The 24,122-nt window shown below is 49.6% G+C and overlaps 2 protein-coding genes across 17 annotated transcripts; both read right to left on the minus strand.

Annotated features, from left to right (window-relative positions):
* Positions 1-6,528: 6,528 nt before the first annotated feature.
* Positions 6,529-10,880, minus strand: LOC146302127 (sodium-dependent phosphate transport protein 2A-like). Its single transcript, XM_084705370.1, has 10 exons — positions 10,742-10,880; positions 10,384-10,527; positions 9,980-10,091; positions 9,534-9,729; positions 9,014-9,109; positions 8,705-8,825; positions 8,456-8,623; positions 8,014-8,130; positions 7,668-7,792; positions 6,529-7,131 (listed from the first exon to the last, which is right to left on the minus strand). Exons 1-10 carry the CDS (start codon positions 10,866-10,868, stop codon positions 6,529-6,531), a joined length of 1,809 nt encoding a protein of 602 aa, XP_084561496.1. The 5' UTR covers positions 10,869-10,880.
* A 2,602-nt stretch (positions 10,881-13,482) lies between these two features.
* Positions 13,483-22,369, minus strand: LOC146302128 (regulator of G-protein signaling 14-like). Of its 16 annotated transcripts, none has more exons than XM_084705257.1 (21): positions 22,295-22,369; positions 21,379-21,400; positions 21,108-21,259; positions 20,910-21,002; positions 20,651-20,794; positions 20,337-20,519; positions 20,131-20,215; positions 19,797-19,900; positions 19,523-19,720; positions 19,339-19,415; positions 18,972-19,098; positions 18,818-18,899; positions 18,413-18,456; positions 18,162-18,255; positions 17,704-17,968; positions 16,122-16,228; positions 14,804-14,876; positions 14,294-14,470; positions 14,144-14,221; positions 13,743-13,802; positions 13,483-13,655 (listed from the first exon to the last, which is right to left on the minus strand). In XM_084705257.1, exons 1-15 carry the CDS (start codon positions 22,337-22,339, stop codon positions 17,757-17,759), a joined length of 1,662 nt encoding a protein of 553 aa, XP_084561383.1. In that variant the 5' UTR covers positions 22,340-22,369; the 3' UTR covers positions 13,483-13,655; positions 13,743-13,802; positions 14,144-14,221; positions 14,294-14,470; positions 14,804-14,876; positions 16,122-16,228; positions 17,704-17,756. The 16 variants fall into 16 exon arrangements, with proteins under 16 accessions (XP_084561383.1, XP_084561311.1, XP_084560805.1 ...); XM_084705185.1 differs by having other exon boundaries at positions 18,398-18,456; XM_084704679.1 differs by having other exon boundaries at positions 14,303-14,323; positions 14,447-14,470; positions 18,398-18,456; positions 18,818-19,098.
* Between the last annotated feature and the right edge of the window lie 1,753 nt (positions 22,370-24,122).

The following is a 24,122-nucleotide window of genomic DNA, read 5'->3' on the forward strand; positions in this document are numbered from 1 at the left end:
TCTCTCTCTCTCTCTCTCTCTCTCTCTCTCTCTCTCTCTCTCTCTCTCTCTCTCTCTCTCTCTCTCTCTCTCTCTCTCTCTCTCTCTCTCTCTCTCTCTCTCTCTCTCTCTCTCTCTCTCTCTGTCTCTGTCTCTGTCTCTCTCTCTGTCTCTCTCTCTGTCTCTGTCTCTCTCTCTGTCTCTCTCTCTCTCTCTCGCTCGCTCTCTCGCTCTCTCGCTCTCTCTCTCTCTCTCTCTCTCTCTCTCTCTCTCTCTCTCTCTCTCTCTCTCTCTCTCTCTCTCTCTCTCTCTGTCTCTCTCTCTGTCTCTCTCTCTCTCTCTCTCTCTCTCTCTCTCTCTCTATCAATCTCTCTCTTAACTCTCTTAACCCCACACAACCAATTCCAACGTATCTTGTCTTTTACAAATGCCAAGGGAGTTCTTCCCATCCATACTCATGTGCATATCGATGTACCTGTGCCTTCTTTGGCTCTGTTTCCGTGCCTTGAAACACCTTCCCCCTCCAGCCGGTTATATCATCTTAACACCATCTAAATGATAAAACCTGATGACGTCATCACTCCCTGCTTCAATGTGACCCATGGTGTAGCGACAGCGTCAAATGAACCCTGGCCCCATAAACTGTCATCAGCCTGGCCCCTGTTCACAGGCTGGGCGCAGACTGTATGGATCTGGGATCATGTTCGCATCATAGCTCTGTGGCTGGAATATGTGTGTGTGTGTGTGTGTGACTCATCTCATTGTTAAACATAAACCCAACACACGTGGCTGATGAACTGAAATATTCATGAATCAAAACCATTCAGGCCTCTCTCAGTGACAGGCAGAGAGACACACACACACAAGCATGCAGAGACATGCACAATCCATCACAAAGCTGTGGCATCGGAGTTGGATTAGCCAGACACAACGACAACATCCACATGCATGACACACAGCAGAGTTCAACGACAAGCAAGCTGAACTGGAACCATGGACTCCAGTGTATGTCTTTAAGGCTGTGAACAGAAGTTCCCATCAAGGACTAATAAAATAATGTACCTCTCAGTACGAACCAGGGTTTCATCGAATGAGACCCCAGAGTAAAGCTGCCAGGGTCAGGGCCTCACTCATTGCTTTGATACAGAGCTGGCTTCACATTACAGTCCTCATCATGGATAAAACAGTTCCAGATGTCTGCGTGTGTCTGTGTGTGTCTGTGTGTGTCTGTGTGTGTCTGTGTGTGTCTGTGTGTGTCTGTGTGTGTCTGTGTGTGTGTCCTGTAGACCAGTGCCATATATGGGCCGGAGTGTCTTAATATCCACACACATAAACGCATACTGTCTCTTTTTCTTTGCTCTTTTTGCTCAGTGTCCAGCAATCCATCAGGACTTCACAGAAAACCTCCTCTATGCTATCTGACCCTGTATCCCCTGGTGTCCTGGGTCCTCTGCACACCTCAGACACCAGCTTGATCCACATCAGCTACTGAACACAGCTGTATATCTGTGTGTGTGTGTGCGTGCGTGTGTGTGCGTGCTGGTGCGTACACGTTTGTGTGGGTGAATAGGGATGTGAAAAATATTTGTACTGATTGCAGTGACCGTACATGGATCTGATCTGGCACACACACACACACACACAGCAGACCCACACACACACACACAGCAGACCCACACACACACAGCAGACCCACACACACACACACAGCAGACCCACACACACACAGCAGACCCACACACACACAGCAGACCCAGACACACACACAGCAGACCCACACACACACACACAGCAGACCCACACACACACAGCAGACCCACACACACACACACAGCAGACCCACACACACACAGCAGACCCACACACACACAGCAGACCCACACACACACAACAGCAGACCCAGACACAGGTTGTACTCCTGCTCTACTCTGGGACCTGATCCACACTCTGTTAACACTGCCAAGCTAATCAACTCTCTCTGAATTGAAGCCATAGCAACCACAATTACATGCCGCAACACAACGTTGCCTCTTTTTACATTCTAAACTCATCTCCTAAAATGAGTTTTGCAGTGAAAGCCTTTGTCTGACTTGGCAGATGTGCTGAGTGAAATTATTTTTCTGATAAAGGTTTTTAGAATCCATCATCTCTCATCATCCTTCCTGCAGATACAGTCCTGCTCGTCTCTGAAGAAGAAAACGTTGAATATCTTTCTGTGCTTTCTGCTCTTTGTCAGCAAACTCGAAAATGTCTTCAGTCCACACAAACACACACACACACACACTCATGCATACACACACAAGCACATACACAAGTATAAACGAATGGATGGATGAAACTCAATTATTTTCCAACATACATTCCTGTCCAGTGAAATGTATTGGTATTGTGTTAACTGCAACAGTACTTGACAAAGAAGAAGGAAAGTGTTTCCACCCAAACGACCATTAGAGATTGTCAGCCCTTGTGTTGTCTCCAGAGAGAGAGAGAGATGGATGGACTGTCACGGGAACACTCCCAGGTGACCAGATGTGATCAGTACACTCACTGAAACATCGTCTTTCAGTAAACCCTAATGGAAGCTAAATTGATGTACAAATAATGTTTTCACCTGAGCAAATAACAACTCTTTCTTTCAATACAACTGTTGTTTTTGGAAGGAAATCCAACTTTCCTCTCAGAATTTTTTTTAACTTAAAATCTTAAAACAACAATGTGCATGTGCGTGCGTGCCAGTGCGTGCGTGCGTGTGTGTATGCGTGTGTGTGTGTGTTAACATGCTACATGCAACACTGACTGGACCTCTCCTTACTCCTCATCAGTTCTACTGTCTGGTTGCCATGGGAAACGAGTGGGAGGTAAACAGGAAGTAAAATGTTCTCAGGGATGTGTGTGTAGTGGGGAGGGGTGGAATTGGCATGGGGTTGGGGGGGGGGGTTTGGCGGGGGACAGAGGAGGAAGGAAAGAGGACAAAAGCTCTGCAACGTTAGAAGAGTGTTCAGAGCTCTGGAGTCTGTTCATCTTGTGCTTGGGGGGATGTACACGTGATCCTCCCTGGATCATCCGTTGTCATTACAGTAATGTGGGGTTGAGTTTCACTGTCTGAGACCTGGCATGTGGGGGGCCTCATCCATCTGACCTTAGACAGCAGCTTTCACATGTGTACTGGTCCATTGTAATGATGGATCACATGCACATACTGTTCAGAAGGTCCACCTCTCTCCCAACACACTCACAAACACAATATACACTGCCCCTCAACACACATGCTCACAAACACAGTATACACCGCCCCTCAACACACATGCTCACAAACACAGTATACTTGGATGCCCCCCCCCCACACACACACACACACACAGAACATACATCCCCTAACAAACATGCACCTAAATAGGCACAGAACCAAACAAACAAAACCACACGGAAATCAAACATGACTCAACGTAGTGACTTGGTGGGAAACAAGGCAGAGAAGAGGGATGCCAACACAGGGATCATGAATTTGTCCCAGAAAGCCTCAGTTTTCCTCGCTAGTCCACTGAAGCTACCCAAGTTAAATTAATCTTTGTAAGTGACATCGACCCCCAACGTCATGTGCACCACAAGCAAGCAATCGCACTTCTGGAGGTCCTCGTCATTTAAAACTTGCTGATTGGAGTAGCTTGGTTTTTTCGGGTCAAAAAACTATTTCCTCGAGGAGGAGCTGTGAGAACAACCTCTCTGAATGACGGTTCGGTCCTCTGCACGAGGAGCATGTCGGGGTTTGAAGACCACAGCGCCATCCTGTGGCAGTAATGGGTTCAGCAGGCCATGAGGAGAGCCCATTGGAGGATTTCCACTTTTCCAGACAGCATCTACGACATCTGTCTGTTCTGCGTATCTTTATGTCTCTCTATCCGTCTCTCCTGCCTCATTACCAGTCTCTCCGGTCTCTCTACCTGTCTCTCATCTCTCGACACGTGTCTCTACAGTAAGCGTCTCTCGCTCTTTCTGTCTGTCTCTACACCTGCATCTCTACCCGTCTTTCCACGTTTCTCTCACCATGACTGTTACCATTCTCTCTGTCTGCTGTGGGAGGTGGGGACACGATCAGGCGGTGAAAAGACTGGATGATGTAACACCTCCGTTATTCAACATGAATACAAGAAAAAGTTCAAAGTGCAAGCGCATTTATTTCTCTTTTTGATGACATTTCTCACTCAGTCCCAGGAGACAGATGGCTCAGGACTGAACACAGGAGAGAGAGAGAGAGAGAGAGAGAGAGAGAGAGAGAGAGAGAGAGAAAGAGGGAGAGAGAGGGAGAGTGTGAGAGAGAGAGAGAGAGAGAGAGAGAGAGAGAAGGTGAGAGAGGGAGTGAGAGAGAGGTAGTGAGTAAGAGAGTAAAAGAGAAAGAGGGCGAATTACAGCAGCACAGAACCACTATCCACTCTCAACCTGGTCGTGATTATGGAGGGAGAACGCATTTGGGGGGCTATTTGTGCGTTTATGTGCGTGTGTTTGTGTGTATGGATGGTGTGTGTGCTAGTTTGTTTGAGTCTCAGGGAGAAAGGTCGTGATAAAGAGACCATTTATCTCTATTCCTGATCCAGGGCACAAACAAACACGCTACCCTGCTTCCTCTTTAGTAATTTGACGGATCATTTTCTATGTGTTTGTGTGTGTGTGAGAGAGAGAGAAAGAGAGAGAAAGAGAGAGGGAGACAGAAAGATAATGTGTGTGTGTATTAGAAAAAGAAAAAGAGGGAGGGAGGGGAAAACTTTTTTTAAAGTTGTGTGTGTGTTTATTGAGACAGGAAAGCAGAGGTCAGACCCGGTTTACTAAGACACACTGGTCCGTGACGCACTGTCACGACAGCAGACAGTCAGAGCCAGATGAGACAGTGAGGACGTTCTGGGACACTGAGGTACTGACTAATGATAGTGAGCAGGGCCTCTGACCGAGGGGTGACCCTGGGACACTGAGGGGGGCCTGGGACACTGAGGGGGGCCTGGGACACTAAGGGGGGCCTGGGACACTAAGGGGGCCTGGGACACTAAGGGGGGCCTGGGACACTGAGGGGGGCCTGGGACACTAAGAGGGGCCTGGGACACTGAGGGGGGCCTGGGACACTAAGGGGGGCCTGGGACACTAAGAGGGGCCTGGGACACTGAGGGGGGCCTGGGACACTAAGGGGGGCCTGGGACACTGAGGGGGGCCTGGGACACTGAGGGGGGCCTGGGACACTAAGGGGGGCCTGGGACACTGAGGGGGGCCTGGGAGTCGTAGGCACTTTGGTTCTTTGGTTGAATCGCTAGGACATGGGCACTCAGGTCCTCAAAATCCCACTGCAGGAACATCTCAGAACCTTGAACATCTGACAAGGATTCCATGAAACCATGAGCTGATCCTTTGCAAAGCACCCAAAAGTGTGATGGAACTTTTATATTTGATGGTGACAAATGTATTCCGTTCACATGGACTTGAAAGCTTTGGATGATGTGCTTTCAAAACCATGTGTTATGAATATTGTCTTGTCAGCGATATTTTGCCTCAGGGCAGTTCCCTAACTAAAACAGTATTTGTTTGTACCTTGAGCCTCGATTGGGCCTAACCCGACTGAGTGCTTCGTAAGCTGGTGGGGACGGAGAGTGCTGCGGCAGCAGAAAGTTGAACAGTTCAGAGGGTTTGTGAAATGAGTGACTGAGGAGTGTGAGTGAACCCCAGCAGGGATGCTGTGGGGTCAGTCCTGCTCAGGGTCACGGCTCAGGGAACACAGACGTCCCGTGTGTGAAAGGGTCCACCGATGCCCACTGATGTGTGTGAGCAGGAGAATGACCACCAGTCACACACGGTTTGGATTCTGAGCATCATCACAGGAGGAGGAAAACCTCTTTATAGTGGCAGGGTTGTCAACCATGTCATGGATCAAGTGTATTTTAAGATTTGATCACATTTGCAAATAATATTTACAAAATTATAATAATCTGTATTTGAGAGCAAATACAGATTGGTCAAAGAAATTGGTATCGTAAGATCACATTTGCAAATTATACTTAATAAATGTTTTTGGTCAAAAGCATCAGCATTTTTGGGAGGGTAAAAAAAATTGGCCAGCACCCCAACCCCCTGTAGAGGAGTCCTCTGTACCCCCTGTAGAGGAGTCCTCTGTACCCCCTGTAGAGGAGTCCTCTGTACCCCCTGTAGAGGAGTCCTCTGTACCCCCTGTAGAGGAGTCCTCTGTACCCCCTGTAGAGGAGTCCTCTGTACCCCCTGTAGAGGAGTCCTCTGTACCCCCTGTAGAGGAGTCCTCTGTACCCCCTGTAGAGGAGTCCTCTGTACCCCCTGTAGAGGAGTCCTCTGTACCCCCTGTAGAGGAGTCCTCTGTACCCCCTGTAGAGGAGTCCTCTGTACCCCCTGTAGAGGAGTCCTCTGTACCCCCTGTAGAGGAGTCCTCTGTACCCCCTGTAGAGGAGTCCTCTGTACCCCCTGTAGAGGAGTCCTCTGTACCCCCTGTAGAGGAGTCCTCTGTACCCCCTGTAGAGGAGTCCTCTCCAGCCCCTTTGCCCCCTACAGGGGGGTGCTGTTGCACCTCTCAAGCCCCCTCAATCTGAACACTGGAGCTCCCGTGGGCGTCTCACCCAGGTAGGTCAGAGCTGGGTTGTCAAAGGCCAGCTCTGCCTTCCTCTGGGCTGACGCCGTCTTGGGGTCGTCAGGGGTCGCCGTGGTGACAACGGTCACCACCGCCTGTTGGTCCCCATCTCCGAGCTCCGTTGCCATGGTGGGCTTGCAGCAGACGGTTGCCTTGGTGATGAGGCGGTCGAGGGGCTTGAGGGAGTGCATGCAGCTGGGAAGGAAGTCCCAGGTCTGCAGGCGCGCAGGGAGGAACCCAGGGCTGTGAGCCTGCATCACGTTCACCATGGCGATGAAGACGGTCACACCCAGGAAGGGGCCGCCCACGCCGACCATCACTTGCCAGCCAGCCAGCGAGAGGCCCAGGACCAGCGAGGGCAGCAGCAGGAAGCAGACCAGCAGGTACAGCACGGCGAACCAGCGGTACTTGGCGGTGCGCTCACCCAGGGTGCGAGCCATCCTGATGGGGAAGCGCAGGGCGGGAACCGGGTACCACAGCAGGATGCCCAGGATGTTGAAGATGAAGTGACACAAGGCAATCTAGGAGCACATATGACACATGTCATATGTACCTGTATGACACCAGTCTGTACCTGTATGACACCAGTCTGTACCTGTGTGACACCAGTCTGTACCTGTGTGACACCAGTCTGTACCTGTATGACACCAGTCTGTACCTGTATGACACCAGTCTGTACCTGTGTGACACCAGTCTGTACCTGTGTGACACCAGTCTGTACCTGTGTGACACCAGTCTGTACCTGTATGACACCAGTCTGTACCTGTGTGACACCAGTCTGTACCTGTATGACACCAGTCTGTACCTGTGTGACACCAGTCTGTACCTGTATGACACCAGTCTGTACCTGTGTGACACCAGTCTGTTCCTGTATGACACCAGTCTGTACCTGTATGACACCAGTCTGTACCTGTATGACACCAGTCTGTACCTGTGTGACACCAGTCTGTACCTGTATGACACCAGTCTGTACCTGTATGACACCAGTCTGTACCTGTGTGACACCAGTCTGTACCTGTATGACACCAGTCTGTACCTGTGTGACACCAGTCTGTACCTGTATAGCTGCAGCCAGCTTGTCTCCCGGGCTGGCCAGGGCAGCCAGCAGGGCTGTGGTGGTGGTGCCGATGTTGGAGCCCAGAGTTAGCGGGTACGCCCTCTCCAGACTGATCACACCCACACCTAACAACGTCAACAACAACTCCGTCAAAAGATTCATGTCGCTGTTTGTCACAAACCAGCCGACACAAACATCCTGTGTACTTCTGATAAAAGGTCTACTGGGACTCGTTCCTCTTGAAACTTGAAGGAAATGGTTCTATAAATATTCATCATCATTTGCGCTACTATTTTGGGAAGTGAAAGCACACCATCTCTGGGGTCTTAAGGAGGAGCCTGCTCACCTATGAGTGGTGTGAGGGCGGAGGTGAAGACTGAGCTGCTCTGGACCAGGAAGGTTACCCCTGCACCCACAAACATGGCCAGGTACCCTACCAGCCAGCCACATGGAGATGGGAGGTCTGCAAGGAAGAACAGGAGAGAAAGTGTTAGTCTGCCTGCCTGCTTGTCTGCCTGCTTGTCTGTCTGTCTGCCTGCTTGTCTGTCTGCTTGTCTGTCTGTCTGTCTGTCTGTCTGTCTGTCTGCCTGCTTGTCTGTCTGCTTGTCTGTCTGTCTGTCTGTCTGCTTGTCTGTCTGTCTGCTTGCTTGTCTGTCTGTCTGTCTGTCTGCTTGTTTGTCTGTTTGCCTGCTTGTCTGTCTGCTTGTCTGTCTGTCTGTCTGTCCGTGTGTGTCAGCTCCATGGTAACGGCTCTGGACTCCAGCACATTCTCCTCCCCTGACACCCACCTGTGTTGATGACCTTCTGGATGACCTTGGCCACTTGACCTTGGAGGAGGGAGTTGAGCAGCTTGACCAGGAGCACCAAACAGGAGCAGAGCACAGCCAGGGAGCCTGCCAGGAGAATCAGCCCCACAGACAGGTCTGACAGCTGGGTGTCCGCAAACAGGTGCCTGCCTGTGGAGAACCAGGACCAGGACCCTCAGTTATAAGTGCTATGCTTGCTCAGTGCTCTGTGGTGTCTTGTTGCACGCTCACATTTCTGGACGTTGACCTCGGTGGTGACATTCTGAGGGATCCAGATTGTGTCACCATCCTGCCAGCAAGGGTAGATGGAGCTACAGTTGGCCACACTGCCGACACTTGTGTTCACCAAGGACTGAGCGCGAGGTAAGGAGGGGGGAGGAGGGAGAGAAGTCAGAAAGGAGAGAAAGAAGGATAAGATTAAGATCACATAAATATATTTTGATGGTTTGATTGCTAAGTCAAACTGACAGATTGGAGTGGATGTGTGTGTGTGTGTGTGTGTGTGTGTATGTGTGTGTGTGTCTCAGAGCTGGGCAGTACCGTCACTAGGTCAGAGTGACACCACCTTTTCACCAGGCTGTGGTTCCTCATCCCCTCGTCTCCCATGGCGATACCCAGGATCACACGCTTGTCCAGCTGAGTGAAGAGACAAGCTAGGTGACCATGAACTTATTACTTAGCAGAGGACATGGATGACTACCTTGGTCGCTGTAAAGACCATTACATTATCACAGTTCAGTAAGTCCAGTATTATTTGACCATGTATTGATGACCACAGACATGTAAAGTGGAGTGGATGTATCTGGGAGATGCGATTATTTGACTATGTATTGATTACTGATATGCAGACTTTCTATACATATGTGAGGTTGTCTTTTGCTGTTGTCAAGAGGTCACGCAGTGAGCCCATGGAAATAGGTTTGATTTTGACGGAGTGGGTGTATCTGGGAGAAGCACTCCCTAAGCACTCCCTGCCTCTAAAAATGAGCGAGCAACACACACACAAATATGAGACAGGGAGCAAATGGCGAAAAAATCCCCTTGACGGACCGTAACACACCTGAATGAGGAGCTTGGTGACTGGTTCTGTGAGCACCTTCAGCAGCTCAGGCGCGTCCTTGCCGGTCTGGAGGCGGAGCCTGCTGACCAGGTTGAAGGCCAGCCAGCCAATCAGACCGGTGAAGGCCTCCAGAGGCAGGAGCACCAGCACGGACAGCCAATTGAAGCAGTCGTGCACCGTGGCTCCAGCGAACGCTCTGCGGGTTCATTGGCTCCTTAGTTACCATCACATGACCTGAACACTTCCTACTACTCACACCTTAGTTACCATCACATGACCTGAACACTTCCTACTACTCATACCTTAGTTACCATCACATGACCTGAACACTCCTACTACTCACAGACGCAGGCTTACAGGAGGAACTGAGGTTAGGAAAGAAAGAGGATGGATAGAGCTTGGCTGTTTTTTTGTGCCGTTTGGCCGCTGGACTCTGAGGGGTTTACCGTTGAAACTGGCTCCTCTCCCCAGCCTGCATCATGGCCACGATGGTGTTGGTGACTGACGTCCCGATGTTGGAGCCCATGATGATGGGAACAGCAGACTGCACATCCAGTACTGGGGATTAGGAAAAGCACACACAAACACAATGACACACACACACACATATAGAAAACACCCCCCGCCGCACACACACAAAACACAAGGCAATTAATTACAATCACCCAGAATTCCCTCCACTATCTAAATCCAAGGTAGCATACTGATGCAGGGTGCTGCAGAGTGTGTGTGTGTGTGTGTGTGTGTGTGGGAAGGGGGGATATGTGTGTGTGTGTGTGTGTGTGGGAAGGGGGGATATGTGCGTGTGTATGTGTGTGTTTGCATCAGAAAGCAGGCTGCTCCCACTCACATCCAGAGGAGACCATGCTGACGATGATGGAGGTGGAGGTGGAGGAACTCTGGACCAGCACGGTGACCAGGATGCCCACCACCAGCCCTGCTACTGGGTTAGACAGCACTGCGCTGTCCTGGAAGATGTCCCCTGCCACCTTACCTATACACACACACACACAAGGATTCACACAAACACACATGCAGTCACAGATAGATATATATATCCGTACATATATACAAATGTACACAGAGATCCATACACACATTCTCACACATGCACACATTCACTGTAAATGTTATATTGTACCCAGTCAGACCCAAACAGGCTGACTCATGCCTCTAACCAGCAGAGGGGCTGTCAGAGGATATCTTACCCCCCACCAACTGGAAGGCTGAGCTGAGGGTGTCCAGCGAACACACGAAGAGGAAGAGGAGGAGGAAGGCCAAAGGGATCTTGGACCAGGCGAGGAAGGTTTTTCTGATGACGCCAGGGGTTTCCATGGAGACCAGAGAGGAGCTAGCTGTGCCCCCGACGACCATAGATCAAAGAGTACACACACACACACACATACACACACAGCATCACACTGTTACTAGTGAGTGAAGGGAAGACAAACTTGTTTTGAGGGAAATACCATCCAAATGGTATGCTGTGCACTCCCATCATTTCAGCTTTGGGAGTTACTATAAGAGAGTTATGTACAAAATCCCTCGTGGAAACCAAATGCCCACCCATCTGATTCATCCTGGAGACCGACCTAACCTTGGGGTCCCAGTTTCTGCTTAGTTACCGTTGTCCTGGGGATCCTGGGGGTCCAGGGGGGTCTGTGTGTCGAGGACCCCCCAACTGGTGGTGAGGTCCACGGTGGAGCCTAACCCAGACTCCCTGTCCTCCTCTCTCAGCAGCTTGGGCAAAGGGGCGGGGCCTGGTGTTACAGCCCCTCCCCCTGTCAACACAGATTAGACGTTTTAACCAGAACAGGTTAGGACCGGAACCGGTAAAATACGGGTCAAAGCAAAGACAGGGTAGTACTGATCTTGGACTAGGTGTGTTCTATGGTTAATACTCTTTTGTTAAGACCTCCTCTCCTGTCTTTAGATAGGTTAGTTACCATTGTAGTTGGCAATTTGTCCACCTCTTGACACCATGATTGTGATTGGTCGAGATGACATCCTGACTTCCTGTAAATATACTGTGGGTATAAGAGAGGTGGTCAGATGGACAAAGAATCGATTTGATTTCTCTCACAGTTAGTGGATCACACACACACACGGCCACATCTTCTCTTCCTTTATAGGAGTCTCATCTATAAGAAAAATGGGACTGAATGTTTTAGAACATTCCTTGAATAATGGCCTGTCAAGTAAAGATCCTGTATCCTGTAGGAGGGTGGTGCTTACTAATGCGTATATATTATCCTCATTTTATGGTGCTAAAGTCACTAGATCAGAACAGGTTTATTTTTTATTTTTTTACACACATAACCATGGTAACAGAGAACTGTTGCTATATCTAGCTAGATAACCTTCCCCGTAAGACCAGCTTTGGCCGGACTGTAGCCACATTCGCCGGCCAGTGTTCTGACCAATATCAGCAATTTCCACTGAAGAAAAGACATTCATCACAGTGTGAATGGGCTGCTGTCCTTGGACATGTTTGCGTGTAAACACTTTCTCCTGTGGAGACATGGATACGGAACGCCCAGACGGTGGAAACGTCTTCAGCCCTGGCTCTCTGACCCTGGACCTGAGACTACAAGCCAGCTCGTGTCCTCATCCTCCTACAGCTCCACCACTCTCACTGTCTGCCTCACACTCCTGAAGCCATGCTCATCTCACGAGGTTCTCTCTCCTCTGCTGAATAAAAACTTTTGATGTTTGAGAATAATGCAGAGAGAGCGAGAAGAGGGGGGGGGGGAGGGCAGGGAGAGAGAGCGAGAAAGAGCAAAGAGAGGGCTGAGTGAGAGAGAGGGCAGAGAGAGGGCAGAGTGAGAGAGAGGGCAGAGAGAGGGCAGAGTGAGAGAGGACGGGATAAAAGGAGATGGCGGGAGGAAAGGCAACAGACAGAGAAAATCACAGTTTAGATAGAATCTTCTAATGGAGGTAGAGTGATTATTCATCCGCACGGCACTCAGCCTTCCACCTGCATGCGACGCTGTTCAGTGTTTCACACAGCTACGTCCAGAGAGGGGCATGATTAACGAGCATGCCTGCGCGTTATCTTGCAGACTGACGTCCCGTCATGGAATGACGAAGGCTTTCTAGAAGTATACCTGGCGCTGTGGAAGCCATTAACATGATGCAGACCATTCTCCAAAGGTTAGGCTGCGTGTCCATACCTTAACACATCCATCTCAACCAATGTTATCTTTATACGAAACATCAAGAGCTTCGTGGTCAAGTTAGGTCTGATTGAGAATGTTCATGTAGAGACTTAATATTCCCCTTACCTTGGTCTGATGAAGAGGACCCAGGGATGAGCGTGCAGCATGGGCCACGCTATATATCAGCCACACATCACCACACTGATTAACTAATCCCATCATCAGTGATCTCATTGTTAATAAATGACAACTAGTGAGAACATCTCATATTTTATCACTGGTTCACTGTATTTAGGTCACTTTGGAGTTCATTTAGTCCAAGATTAACTCACCTGTGTGAACAGATTTATACTCTAATGTGAGTTGTATTTGATTATTTAGCATATTTGTGGCAAAAACAGGGGACACCTGACACCTAGTGGTGAAGTAGTGTGGTCAACAGGCCAATGTTGTTTAATAAAGGACATATACGCCACACACGGTAGTTGCTTTGAACACAGCAGGCCCACACAGTCTCTCCCTCACACACTGTGAGGGCAGTGGAAACCCCATGTGGTGTCTCCTGGGTAAAGGTCACCAGATTACAGGGCTGTTCTGGAGTTAATCATTACGGCTTTTGTGTTGTTGAACACTGGGGTCAGCTGGACTCTCTCACCCATGTCACAAAGCCTTCAATCTGCCTGGATGATGGCTGCCTGCAGACTTAGGGAAGGTTAAAGTGTTTGGGTGTGTGTGTGTGTGTGTGAGTGAGGTGAGCGAGTAAGTGAAGGTGAAAAACGACAACGCTCCACTTAACAGCAGTGCTTTATTCTAAGTACACGTTCAATCATGTGCAACATACTGTGTGTGTGTGTGTGCGTGTGTGACGAGCAGGTGGAGAGTTGTGAAAATCCACCAGGGGGCGCCAGCATCACTTCAGTTGTTCGGTGGAGGACGAAGGCATGTCAGGACCTTCAGGACTCTCCTAGAAGACACAGTTTGTGCACATGCTTATCAGCTCAACGTCTTATTAACCTCACACCTAGCAAAATAGATGATTCTGCTCACCCACCTTGACCTTCTCTAGGTCTGTTCTTCCAGGCAGATTCAGGGACTTCTGTGAGGAAACGACCTGTGAGGTCAGAGGGACAGGGTTCCAAATGAGGTGTGGGAACATGCAGATAAGAGATTTACATTTATGCATTTAGCAGATGCTTTTATCCAAAGCAACTTCCAAGAGAGAGCTTTATGAAAGAGCATAGGTCACTGATCATAACAACGAGGTAGCCCCAAACATTGCAAGCAGCCAAAACATGAAGCACACACACTGTGAAAAACCAAATAAGTGCCAAAAGGAAGAACCATAAGACCATGCAAGTCACAATTAAACAACATGACACTCAAAGTGCAAGAGATACAAGGAGAACAGAAGTCTGGGGGGCAGGGAGGCCCATGAGAGGTATGGAAGCTCACCTTCTTGGTCTGCTGAAATTCCTCTGTGGATTTAGATCTGTTCTTCATCTGCTTCTGAAGGGAGGGGCTGGAGGGGCACTGGGGGACACAAACACCTGATTAGTCCAAACATTCTTCTTTTTTTTGAGAACAATGATTTCCGCTGCTTACCTGGTTCACCTTTTGCTCCATAACTCCAGGCTTTTAGCAGCAGGGTAACAGCAGTGTAGTGTAGTGTCGTAGCAGGAGTGTAGCAGTTTATGATTAGTATGGTAGTAGAATAGAAACAGTGTGGTAAGTTGTGGCAGAATAGTAGTGCAAGACCTGAGGGAGTCAGCTGCTGCTGGTCTGTAGAGAGAAGGAAACATCCTTCACTGCATCACAGATCCTTAAACCACGGCTTATCCTACCTTTACACCAAGGCTAGTCCTAACCCCAGGACTAGCCCTATAACCAAGGCTAGTCCTAACCCCAGGACTAGCCCTATAACCAAGGCTAGTCCTAACCCCAGGACTAGCCCCATCACCAAGGCTAGCCATAACCCCAGGGTAAGCCTTATTCGACAATCTCTCTGTGATGCTCCTGATTCCAGACCCTGACTTAGCCATAAATGACATAACCCCCTATCAAATACTATCAAAATCATCTCACACATCGGCTCACATTCACTAACGCACTTACAAACAAAGTGGAGATCAGTAGTCAGATCACATTTGCAGCGGTGTCTCAAAATCGCCACTAGAACACAGAGTTGCTGGGGAGAGAGGGAGAATTATTCAGTCTGGACTGCCCATGTGGAGGGAAGAGGGATGAGGATGTGTAGAGGGCGTGTTTCCTTGGAGGGCATGCCCGCTTTCTGTGGATGACTTCACATGATGGAACCAAAGCCAGACAAGATGACACACGCGCCCAACCCTTGAAAAGCAACTACTCTCCTCTCTCTCCTTTTCATCCTAAACGTGTCTCAGAAGCCAGAGTTCCCAGTTAAGACCAGTATAGTAGTTAGGGTTACCACCAAGCAATGTGTTCTAGAACTAGTCGTCTAATGTAGGGTCATCACCGCAATTAAACTTCCTGACATCCAGTGGAAGATAAAAGGGAGAGGAAGCCACAGCGATGAGTGGTCTAACTGTCCTACCACACACACACACACACACACACACACACACACACACACACACACACACACACACACACACACACACACACACACACACACACACACACACACACACACACACACACACACACACACACACACACACACACACACACACACACACACACACACACACACACACACACACACACACACACACACACACACACACACACACACACACACACACACACACACACACACACACACACACACACACACACACACACACACACACACACACACACACACACACACACACACACACACACACACACACACACACACACACACACACACACACACACACACACACACACACACACACACACACACACACACACACTCTGAGGGCATAACATGTATGAGACATCCAGGCAGAGAGAGAGAGGGCAGGCAGAGAGACATAGACAATGAGACATCCAGGCAGAGAGAGAGAGGGCAGGCAGAGAGACATAGACAATGAGACATCCAGGCAGAGAGAGAGAGGCAGGCAGAGAGACATAGACAATGAGACATCCAGGCAGAGAGAGAGAGGGCAGGCAGAGAGACATAGACAATGAGACATCCAGGCAGAGAGAGACAGGCAGGCAGAGAGACATAGACAATGAGACATCCAGGCAGGCAGAGAGACATAGACAATGAGACATCCAGGCAGAGAGAGAGGGCGTGTCCCTGATCCCCCCATCCCAGAGTGGAACACATGGACTTAGCATTCTACACTCGCTGACTGAGACAGCGTACCTTACAGGTCCATTATTACACTGATGAGTAAGGAGTTCAAGTGACAAAGCAATGCAACCCAACCCCCCCCCCACACACACACACACGTACCCTTACCTGTCCACCTATCTGGCTCTGTGCTGCTACTGCTGCTGCTGCTGCTGCTGCTATTGTCTCCTTAAAGCAGACAGGCAGAGGTCTGTGAGCCACAGAGCACAGCCCAGCTTCCCAACCCAGGACAGAGGAGAGAGCAACGAATTAGGAGGGAGAGGATGAGAGAGAGCGGGAGAGAGAGAACGAGAGAGGGAGAGAACGAGAGAGAGAGAGTGCATGTGGGCGGGGGAGGTGTTCAGGGACACGTCACATTTATCTCTTGCACAAAAATGACAGCAAATTTCAAATCCTTGAAGAAATACACTCGTTTCCACTCCCCTCTCCCTCTCTCTCCTCTCGTCAGAGGAAACGTGCAGGAGACAAAGCCCTCTCCATTCCAGCACGGAGGTGTTTCAGCGTGCAACAGAACACGCCCTGCTGTGCCTGACCACTCCCAGCTCCACTGGCTCGCACACCCCAGGCTGTCATCTCGAACCAAACAGCTTTGTTATTGTGTGTGGCAGATAAGGGAATGAAAGCAGACAGATGTCACCGTTTGGGTGAGTCTCCTAAATCGGATATTCTGCCTCAGTACACACACCTGACTACCATATCCCTCTCTCAATCACACAGTCTCTCCCTCTCACATACATACATACATACAAGTCCTGTGACACACACACACACACACACACACAAGTCCAATGTCTTATTCACTCCAGATTTTCCCTTTTTCAGACACACTTCAATAGGGGAACATCATTCAGCAACAAGTCAGAAGCTTAACTCCAATTGGCTGGTAACTTCTGCCACAGGACCAATCAAAAAATAATCATCCCACTGTGATGTCAGCAGCTCTGTTCTCCAGCCCAGACATGAAGGAAGGCCAGGCTTGAGCAGATCACCGTCCCTTCATTACCTTCCTCACTCAAGGTCACACAGCCCAATCAGAATGTGGGCTCACTTCCCTGGAAGCTGACTTGGTCCAGTCTACACACACATCCATCATCAGACAAACATCCTCACAACAAAGCAGGGTGCAGTGAGACGGGGGAAACCGTTGGTTCCTAACGTGCTTTAATACTGTGCCGTATCATGCTGGTGTGGCAACACACTCCACTGAACCCTGACAGTGACAACAGGAAGGGGAGGGACTAACTAGGATTGACTGTCTGTCAAAAGTGCTCACACAGCAAAGAAATGTGCGAAAAATTAATACAAGAGATAAACCCCCCAAAAGTAAAAAAAAAAAAAAAAATCAAATACATAAAGAAAGTACTTTACACAAAACACAATATAATATTTTGTACAAACAAATTAGTTAATATATAAAATAATGCATAAAAAGGCCATTCTGAGCTCAGGGGACACCACTGTCAGCACAGGAACTTTGAAAGACTAAAGCTCAATACATCTGAGACACTTCAAATCCTTTACAACAAATCCAACCATCCTGACCAGCTCCTTGTAGCTCTGGCCCCACTGCAGTCCTTCTCTTGAAACAAGAACAAGTCAGACATCGTGGCATTAAAATAGTCTGGCTGAAGACATCTATTGTAGTTCTATAATCTCTGTACATCTTACAGCACATGGTACACACACTCACACACATTCTCTCTCTCTGCTTGTTTCCCTTAGAGTGGACTTTGGAGAGTCTGTTCACTGTGTTTCTGCCACGGCCTCACTGGCTCCCCTGGTGGTGGAGGTGTGACTGGCGGACGCCCCCTCCTCTCCCTCCTCTCCCCTCGGCCCAGACGCCTCTGCCGGGGGGAGCTGCAGGAACGGGGGCAGCTTCAGGTGCTCCTTGGTCAGCAGGCCTCTCTGGTCGTCCACACGGCAGCACTGGGCCTTCGACAGCATGTCTATCAGCCCTGGAGACACGGACCACAACCACAACAGCTCTATTAGTCCTGATGCTGCAGGCTCGATGTTGACGTGTTCTAAAAGCAGATTGCTTACAGATATAGCACGTTGGAGATGGTTGGTTATGGCTAGAAGCTACTTAAACAGCAGGATAGAAGTTGCCTCATCGTGCAAACTAGACTGGAAGCTGCAGAGCCCTACCCTGCATATCGTGGTTCTTACTGGGCTTGGGCTGGGCCGTGGTCCTGCCTGGCTGTTGGGACCAACGGGCGTCAGGTGTTGTTGCAGCTCCGCCCTGGGGCAGAACACACAGCAGCGTTAGGTTCCTCTACAGGGGGTAGGGATCACCTGAGCCTAGTGGCCTTGTGGGGTAGTGTTTTGTGATGAGGGGGGCTGCACTCCCTGTGTGTGTGTGTGTGTGATGAGCCGGTACTCACCCGGGTTGGACTCACTTGTGTGCCTGCAGAACCGCTACCGTTGCTAGGAAGGTCCTTACCTGCAAACACCACATTAATAAACCCATAGCACCAAACACCACATTACTAAAGCCTCAGCACAGCCCCTGCCCCTCTCCCTCTCTCTCTCTTCCCCAGGGCGAAAGCTGGCTGAGCTGATGCGTAGTGAAGGTCCTGGTACAGCACAGTGGGGGGTGGACTAAGCTGTACACCAGGATGGGGAGGAAGACAGGAGGGGGAGGGGCCACAGCTCGAAACCATGGGGACAGAACGTGTAAAGACAGGGGGGGTGAGGGAAGGATGTCCTAAATAGAAGAGAGCACGGACACACAGCGAGAGACAGACAGAAAAACATAGAGAGAATCCATAGAGCTCCTGATTGGACAAGTCTGCATCACTCACCTTGGACCTTACTCAGACACAGCTTCTTATTGGCCAGTCTGAACACACTTGTACTCATGCTCAGGGGTTTTTCACTCTCACTCTGAAACAACAACAACAACATCATCATCATCATCTCCTCTCTCTGACACACACACCCCCAGCCAGAGCTCACCATGGTGACGGTGACGTCCTGGTGCTTGAGCTGGTGTTTCTGGAGGACAGAGGAGATGGCCTCTTGAAGGGTCTTACTGGACTTCACCACAATGCCCACTGTCTTACCCGTGAACTGCACCTCCAGCCTGGAACACACACACACACACACACACACACACACACAGCTATCAGCCTGGAACCAACACACACACAGAACCAACTGCCGGAACCCCCCCCCCCCCTCCCCCAGGGCTCACAGTGTGGAACACGCATACACCCAACAGCTGGGAACACACACAAACAAACTTGTTGAGGGTGAGACAGGGAGACGCTGGTTGTTGAGAGTGAGACAGGGATAAGTTGACAGTGAGGAACTCCCAACTCACGCAATGGTGACCCGGAGTTCCAAGGTGACCTGCTGGTCCCTCAGTACAGAGGAGTCCTGATCCAGAGAGAGGGGCTGCTGGAGCGGACACACACACACAAATCAGAACCTCCCTAAGGTGCATCATATCCTTAAAAGGGCCACGCGGTGTGAGGAAGAGGAAAGGTGAGAGCTTAGAGGCTGACCCGATCCTTGTCATGGAGGTAGATGACGATGTCTTTGAGGGGGAAGCCTCTCTTCTCACAGAGGCTGGCCAGCATGTCCCTGAGGGGGAGGCCGGGCCGCGTGGAGGCCAGGGAGCAGCTGCCGTCAGGCAGATACACACAGCAGTAGCCCCCCTCCACACCACACTGGTCTGGAGACACAGGACTGGGTCCCCCATTCTAGGAGGGAGGGAATCATGAGTTAAATGGCTGAAAAGGAGGATGATGTGAAGCGTGACTGAGGATGGACACCTGCCTCTGTGTGTCGACTGAGAGAACCCAGCTCCACACTGCTGCAGGACTTCACCGACATCTGAGAGTCCTTCCTGCTCACAGACTTCATTAGTGGATAGGACACCTCTATACACACACACACAGAGACAGAGAGACAGAGAGACAGAGAGACAGAGAGACAGAGAGACAGAGAGACAGAGAGACAGAGAGACAGAGAGACAGAGAGACAGAGAGAGAAAGAGAAGAGGATGAATATTGGATTTATTTCCGTCTCCTTCTGACTGAAATCATGGTTGCCATAGAATCGACATCCTCCAGTCAGTGTGATGTGGTGTTTGGAGTGTCGGGACTCCCACCTCCCCATGATCCTCTCTTCTCTTGCCGTTTGTCCCGGGAGGTCCTCCCTCCCAGACTGGCAGACGACGTCGTCTTCTTCTTCTGCTGGACACAAAGGACACATCCCCCCCCCCAAGGGCTTGAGTTAGAGGGTAGCGTTACACAGGGCATGTCCCGCACCCCTCACTCACCTCTTCAGTCCCCTCCCTCCCGCTCTCTGTCTCACCGATTTCTTGTTGTCGTCAAGGTGGGGGCTGCCCGAGGTCATGTTTTCCCAGGACCCGGAGCAGGCGGACTCGGAGGGGATGCTGGGTAGCGGGCGGCCCTCCACGCTGGCCAGAGAGCAGCTCTGGTAGAGAGCAGAGCGGACAAACCTCCGGTAGCTGTCCATCTTCATCAGCTTGAAGATCTGGCAGGGAGGGAACGAGGTTCAGGGTTAAGGCCAGACCTGCTCCATGTGAGAGTCAGGGTTCAGGGCTAACCCAGTGGTTTGAGACACAGGCCTGCTTTTGGGTTCTCAGGTCAGGGTCAGGGTCAGACCTGGTCCTGGGCCTTGTTGAACATGTCTGGTGTGGGTTGCAGCAGGTCTTTCTCCTGGGTCTTGGCTGTGTCATCTATGTTGACAGAGTAGGGGGCGCTGTCACACAGGTAGGCCTGGTAGATGGAGAGAGCCTCCTCCTTCAGCTGCTCACACACACACAGTGTCAGATACTTTGGGACACTAAATACTCGACCTAGTCTACAATAGTCTAACAACATCAGTGCATGAGGAGGTCAAGTCAGAGGACTTCCTGTGTACCTGCCCTTGCAGATTGGCTGAAATGTTCTGGAATCTACGGCATGCCTCCCAGAACAGGATGTTCTCAGCGCTGACCTCTGACCTTAAGAAGGCCTGAAACACACACACACCTCACATATGCAGCGTCTGACTCTAGATGTGTAATTGTGTGTGTGTGTGCGCATGTCTGTGTGTGTGCGTGTCTGTGTGTCAGCTCACCGTGAAGTACTGCACCCCAGTAGGGTCCTCCAGGAGCTTCTCAAAGCAGACGGCCCAGCTGAGGACACTGTTGCCAGGGCCTGCCTCCCCTGCTCCCTGCCCTGGGAGGCTGGTACAGCTGCCTGCACTGCCCCGCACACACACGTTCAGCTCTGACATACACACACACACTCTTAATCAAGTTCCTGTCATTGGTGCCAAGAACAGCTCATGCTTAGTTCTGAGGAAAAAGTTCAATCAAGTATTTTGTATTCACACACTCACACCTTACCTCCATCAGACACCGCCTGGCTCTGCATGGAGAAAGAAGATAGACAATTGTTGTCTGAAGGCCAAGAATATGACATGGCACACACTGTTCATATGCTGCTCAAACATGGCTACTTGAGACACACACACACACACACACACACACACACACACACACACACACACACACACACACACACACACACACACACACACACACACACACACACACACACACACACACACACACACACACACACACACACACACACACACACACACACACACACACACACACACAGGAAGTGAAACGTGTGAAAAGCAGCTGCATGTTTTTGTTTAGCTCCGATGGCTCATCAATTTGGGTTCAACTCATCTCACACGCACAGGAAATGGGTGTGTCTCTACACGGCAGTCTGGTTCTCATTCATCTTTCAGAACTCCTCATCCTTCTAGAACCTCCGTGAAACAGCACCCTCACAGTCACAACACCCCTCACACAGACCCTCTGTGTCAAGCAGTGTCCTGATTACGAGGATGGATTTCTCAACACACAAGGCATAGTTCCCTTTACAAACATCTTGCACTACAAGCAACATAATTTATGTAACATGAGTCATCAGGTAGACACAAACACCAAAAGAGTTTGTTAAAACTCAACCTCATTTGACACCCAGCAACACAGACACACAAGTCCACTAGCTCCATGACTGCACACATGGGTCAGAGGTTTTCATGGCACCAACAACCCTTCGGTTGCATAGCAACAGACCAGACAAGCTGACCATTGTCATAAACATCTTGCCTTCCCTTAACTTTGACCTGTGGAGCTCCTTGACATGATGTCAGGGGATTACAGTTAAGGCCTGGCACTGTCTGTACCACCACATACACACAAACATACACCCGCTCCATGGAGAGTGAGGAAGACGACTCACCATATGAGCTGCTGGAACACCCAGAGTTTTCATCTTATTGGCCATGGCAGTCTGTCTGGGTCTGCAGTGATGCTCCCCCTTACACGCACTGAAGAGCTACGCCCAGCACAGACACTGCACTATGCACAACTTCCTGTCACTTCCTCTCTCAAAAGGAAGTCTTGCCATGGCAACATACCACAAAAAGGGAAGTGTGGTTCCTGTGATCACATTACTCTTGAGAAATGTTCTGATCATGACGGTGACCCGGCCTAACACGTAGCTACAGGCGCACAGAGTGCAAAGAGCACAAGATAGGGTCACATTTAACCATACAGTTTCCACCCATACTGCTTCCACCCATAATGCTATGGGCCTACAGCGTAGATTACAGACTTTCCCAGCATTGGTGTTACACTTCATAGATCGATGTTGCTCTTAAAAATATTCCAAAGCGCATACCTTGTGCTTAGTGACCGTTAAAGCAGGGTTGGTAGGCTTCTGATCTTTCCCATATCTGTAGTGGTGCGCGCTGCTTTTGGCTAACCGAGACAAGCTTCTGCACAACCCGCGGAAAGCCACCATCCTAGACTGGTTGAAACTGGGCTACAAGAACCGTCTTTTGTCAGATATTTTACGTCAACAGTTTTATAGATTAACTATGGCTCGGCCTTATAACACGACAAGGTAAAACGTTGTGTTGTATGTGTTCGAATGTTTTTGACGGCAGTTGTAAGTTCTCTGGAGATATGGTACGAGCTTAAACGAGTCACACCTGTGCCTCTTGATTGGGAACAGGTGTGTTTTGATTCAGCTCGTGGAAAGGTGTGATCCCCCCCCTTCTTAGTGTAAGGATGGTTTTAAAGTAACTTTTGTATAGGACAATAAAGGAATTGGTTTACATGCTCATGACAGTATTACTCGGACAATAGTTGATTTAGATAAAGATTTCAACTTTAGTTTACATTTCCCCCTCGCTTTTGTCGTGCTGAAGCTAAAACGCGAATGTAAAAAAAATCTGAACTGTGGTTAGTTTGTTTGCATCTTAACTGCGGCGTAGATCAATTTTGACTGGGTTAATGCGCGACCGCTACCCTCCGAATCAAGTCACCGAGAGAGAAAAACACGATTCAATTTTTTTTGTCTCATCTATAGCACGCTCTAGTGGCAAAAGAGGACCACAACTTGATCCAGGTCTAGTTAGCGACTCAGCCCAATGTTGTGTATGCCAAAGATATCCAGCACTGTACTCGACAATTCTACTGTGTTCAACAGTGTGTCAGCCTTTGACTGCAGTGTTACTGGGTAAACAGATGACAGTATCATTTACGACTGTCAAAGCAGCAGTTAATGTGTGAGGGCCGTGTCTAAGGTGTTCCAAAAACACTAATGTAATAATACTAATAATAATAATACAGTTGAGCTGTTTTGTGATGCATTGACTCAACTTGTACTATAATTCCATACATCTTAAGAACTGACTCTTGATAGAGACTGTCATAGAAAGTCCTCGATCTCACCCAGTCATTCATTTTGCATGGGACCTATTACTCAGGCAAATGCCTCTGATAACAACTTCATTTACGTAAACAGTGCAGTTGCTGGATGCGCCTATGTGTGTGTGTATGAAATTGTTTGGGTGGGTGTTGTGAGGTATTTGCATGAATATCAAGGTTTCAATCAGCTTTCGGGACAAAGATGAGTCTAATTCAGAGACGTCCATTGGTCTGGGAGAGAGGAGCACGGCCACCTAGCCTGGAAGGTAAAACCTGAACTGTTGTGTATTATACGATAAAACTAAAGTAGAGCTGTTAAAAACCTTTGTTCTCTACAAAGCCTTAACGTAATT

This window comes from Hypomesus nipponensis, chromosome 1 (genome assembly GCF_054491055.1).
Source record: "Hypomesus nipponensis isolate SF chromosome 1, ASM5449105v1, whole genome shotgun sequence".
Classification (NCBI taxonomy): domain Eukaryota; kingdom Metazoa; phylum Chordata; class Actinopteri; order Osmeriformes; family Osmeridae; genus Hypomesus; species Hypomesus nipponensis.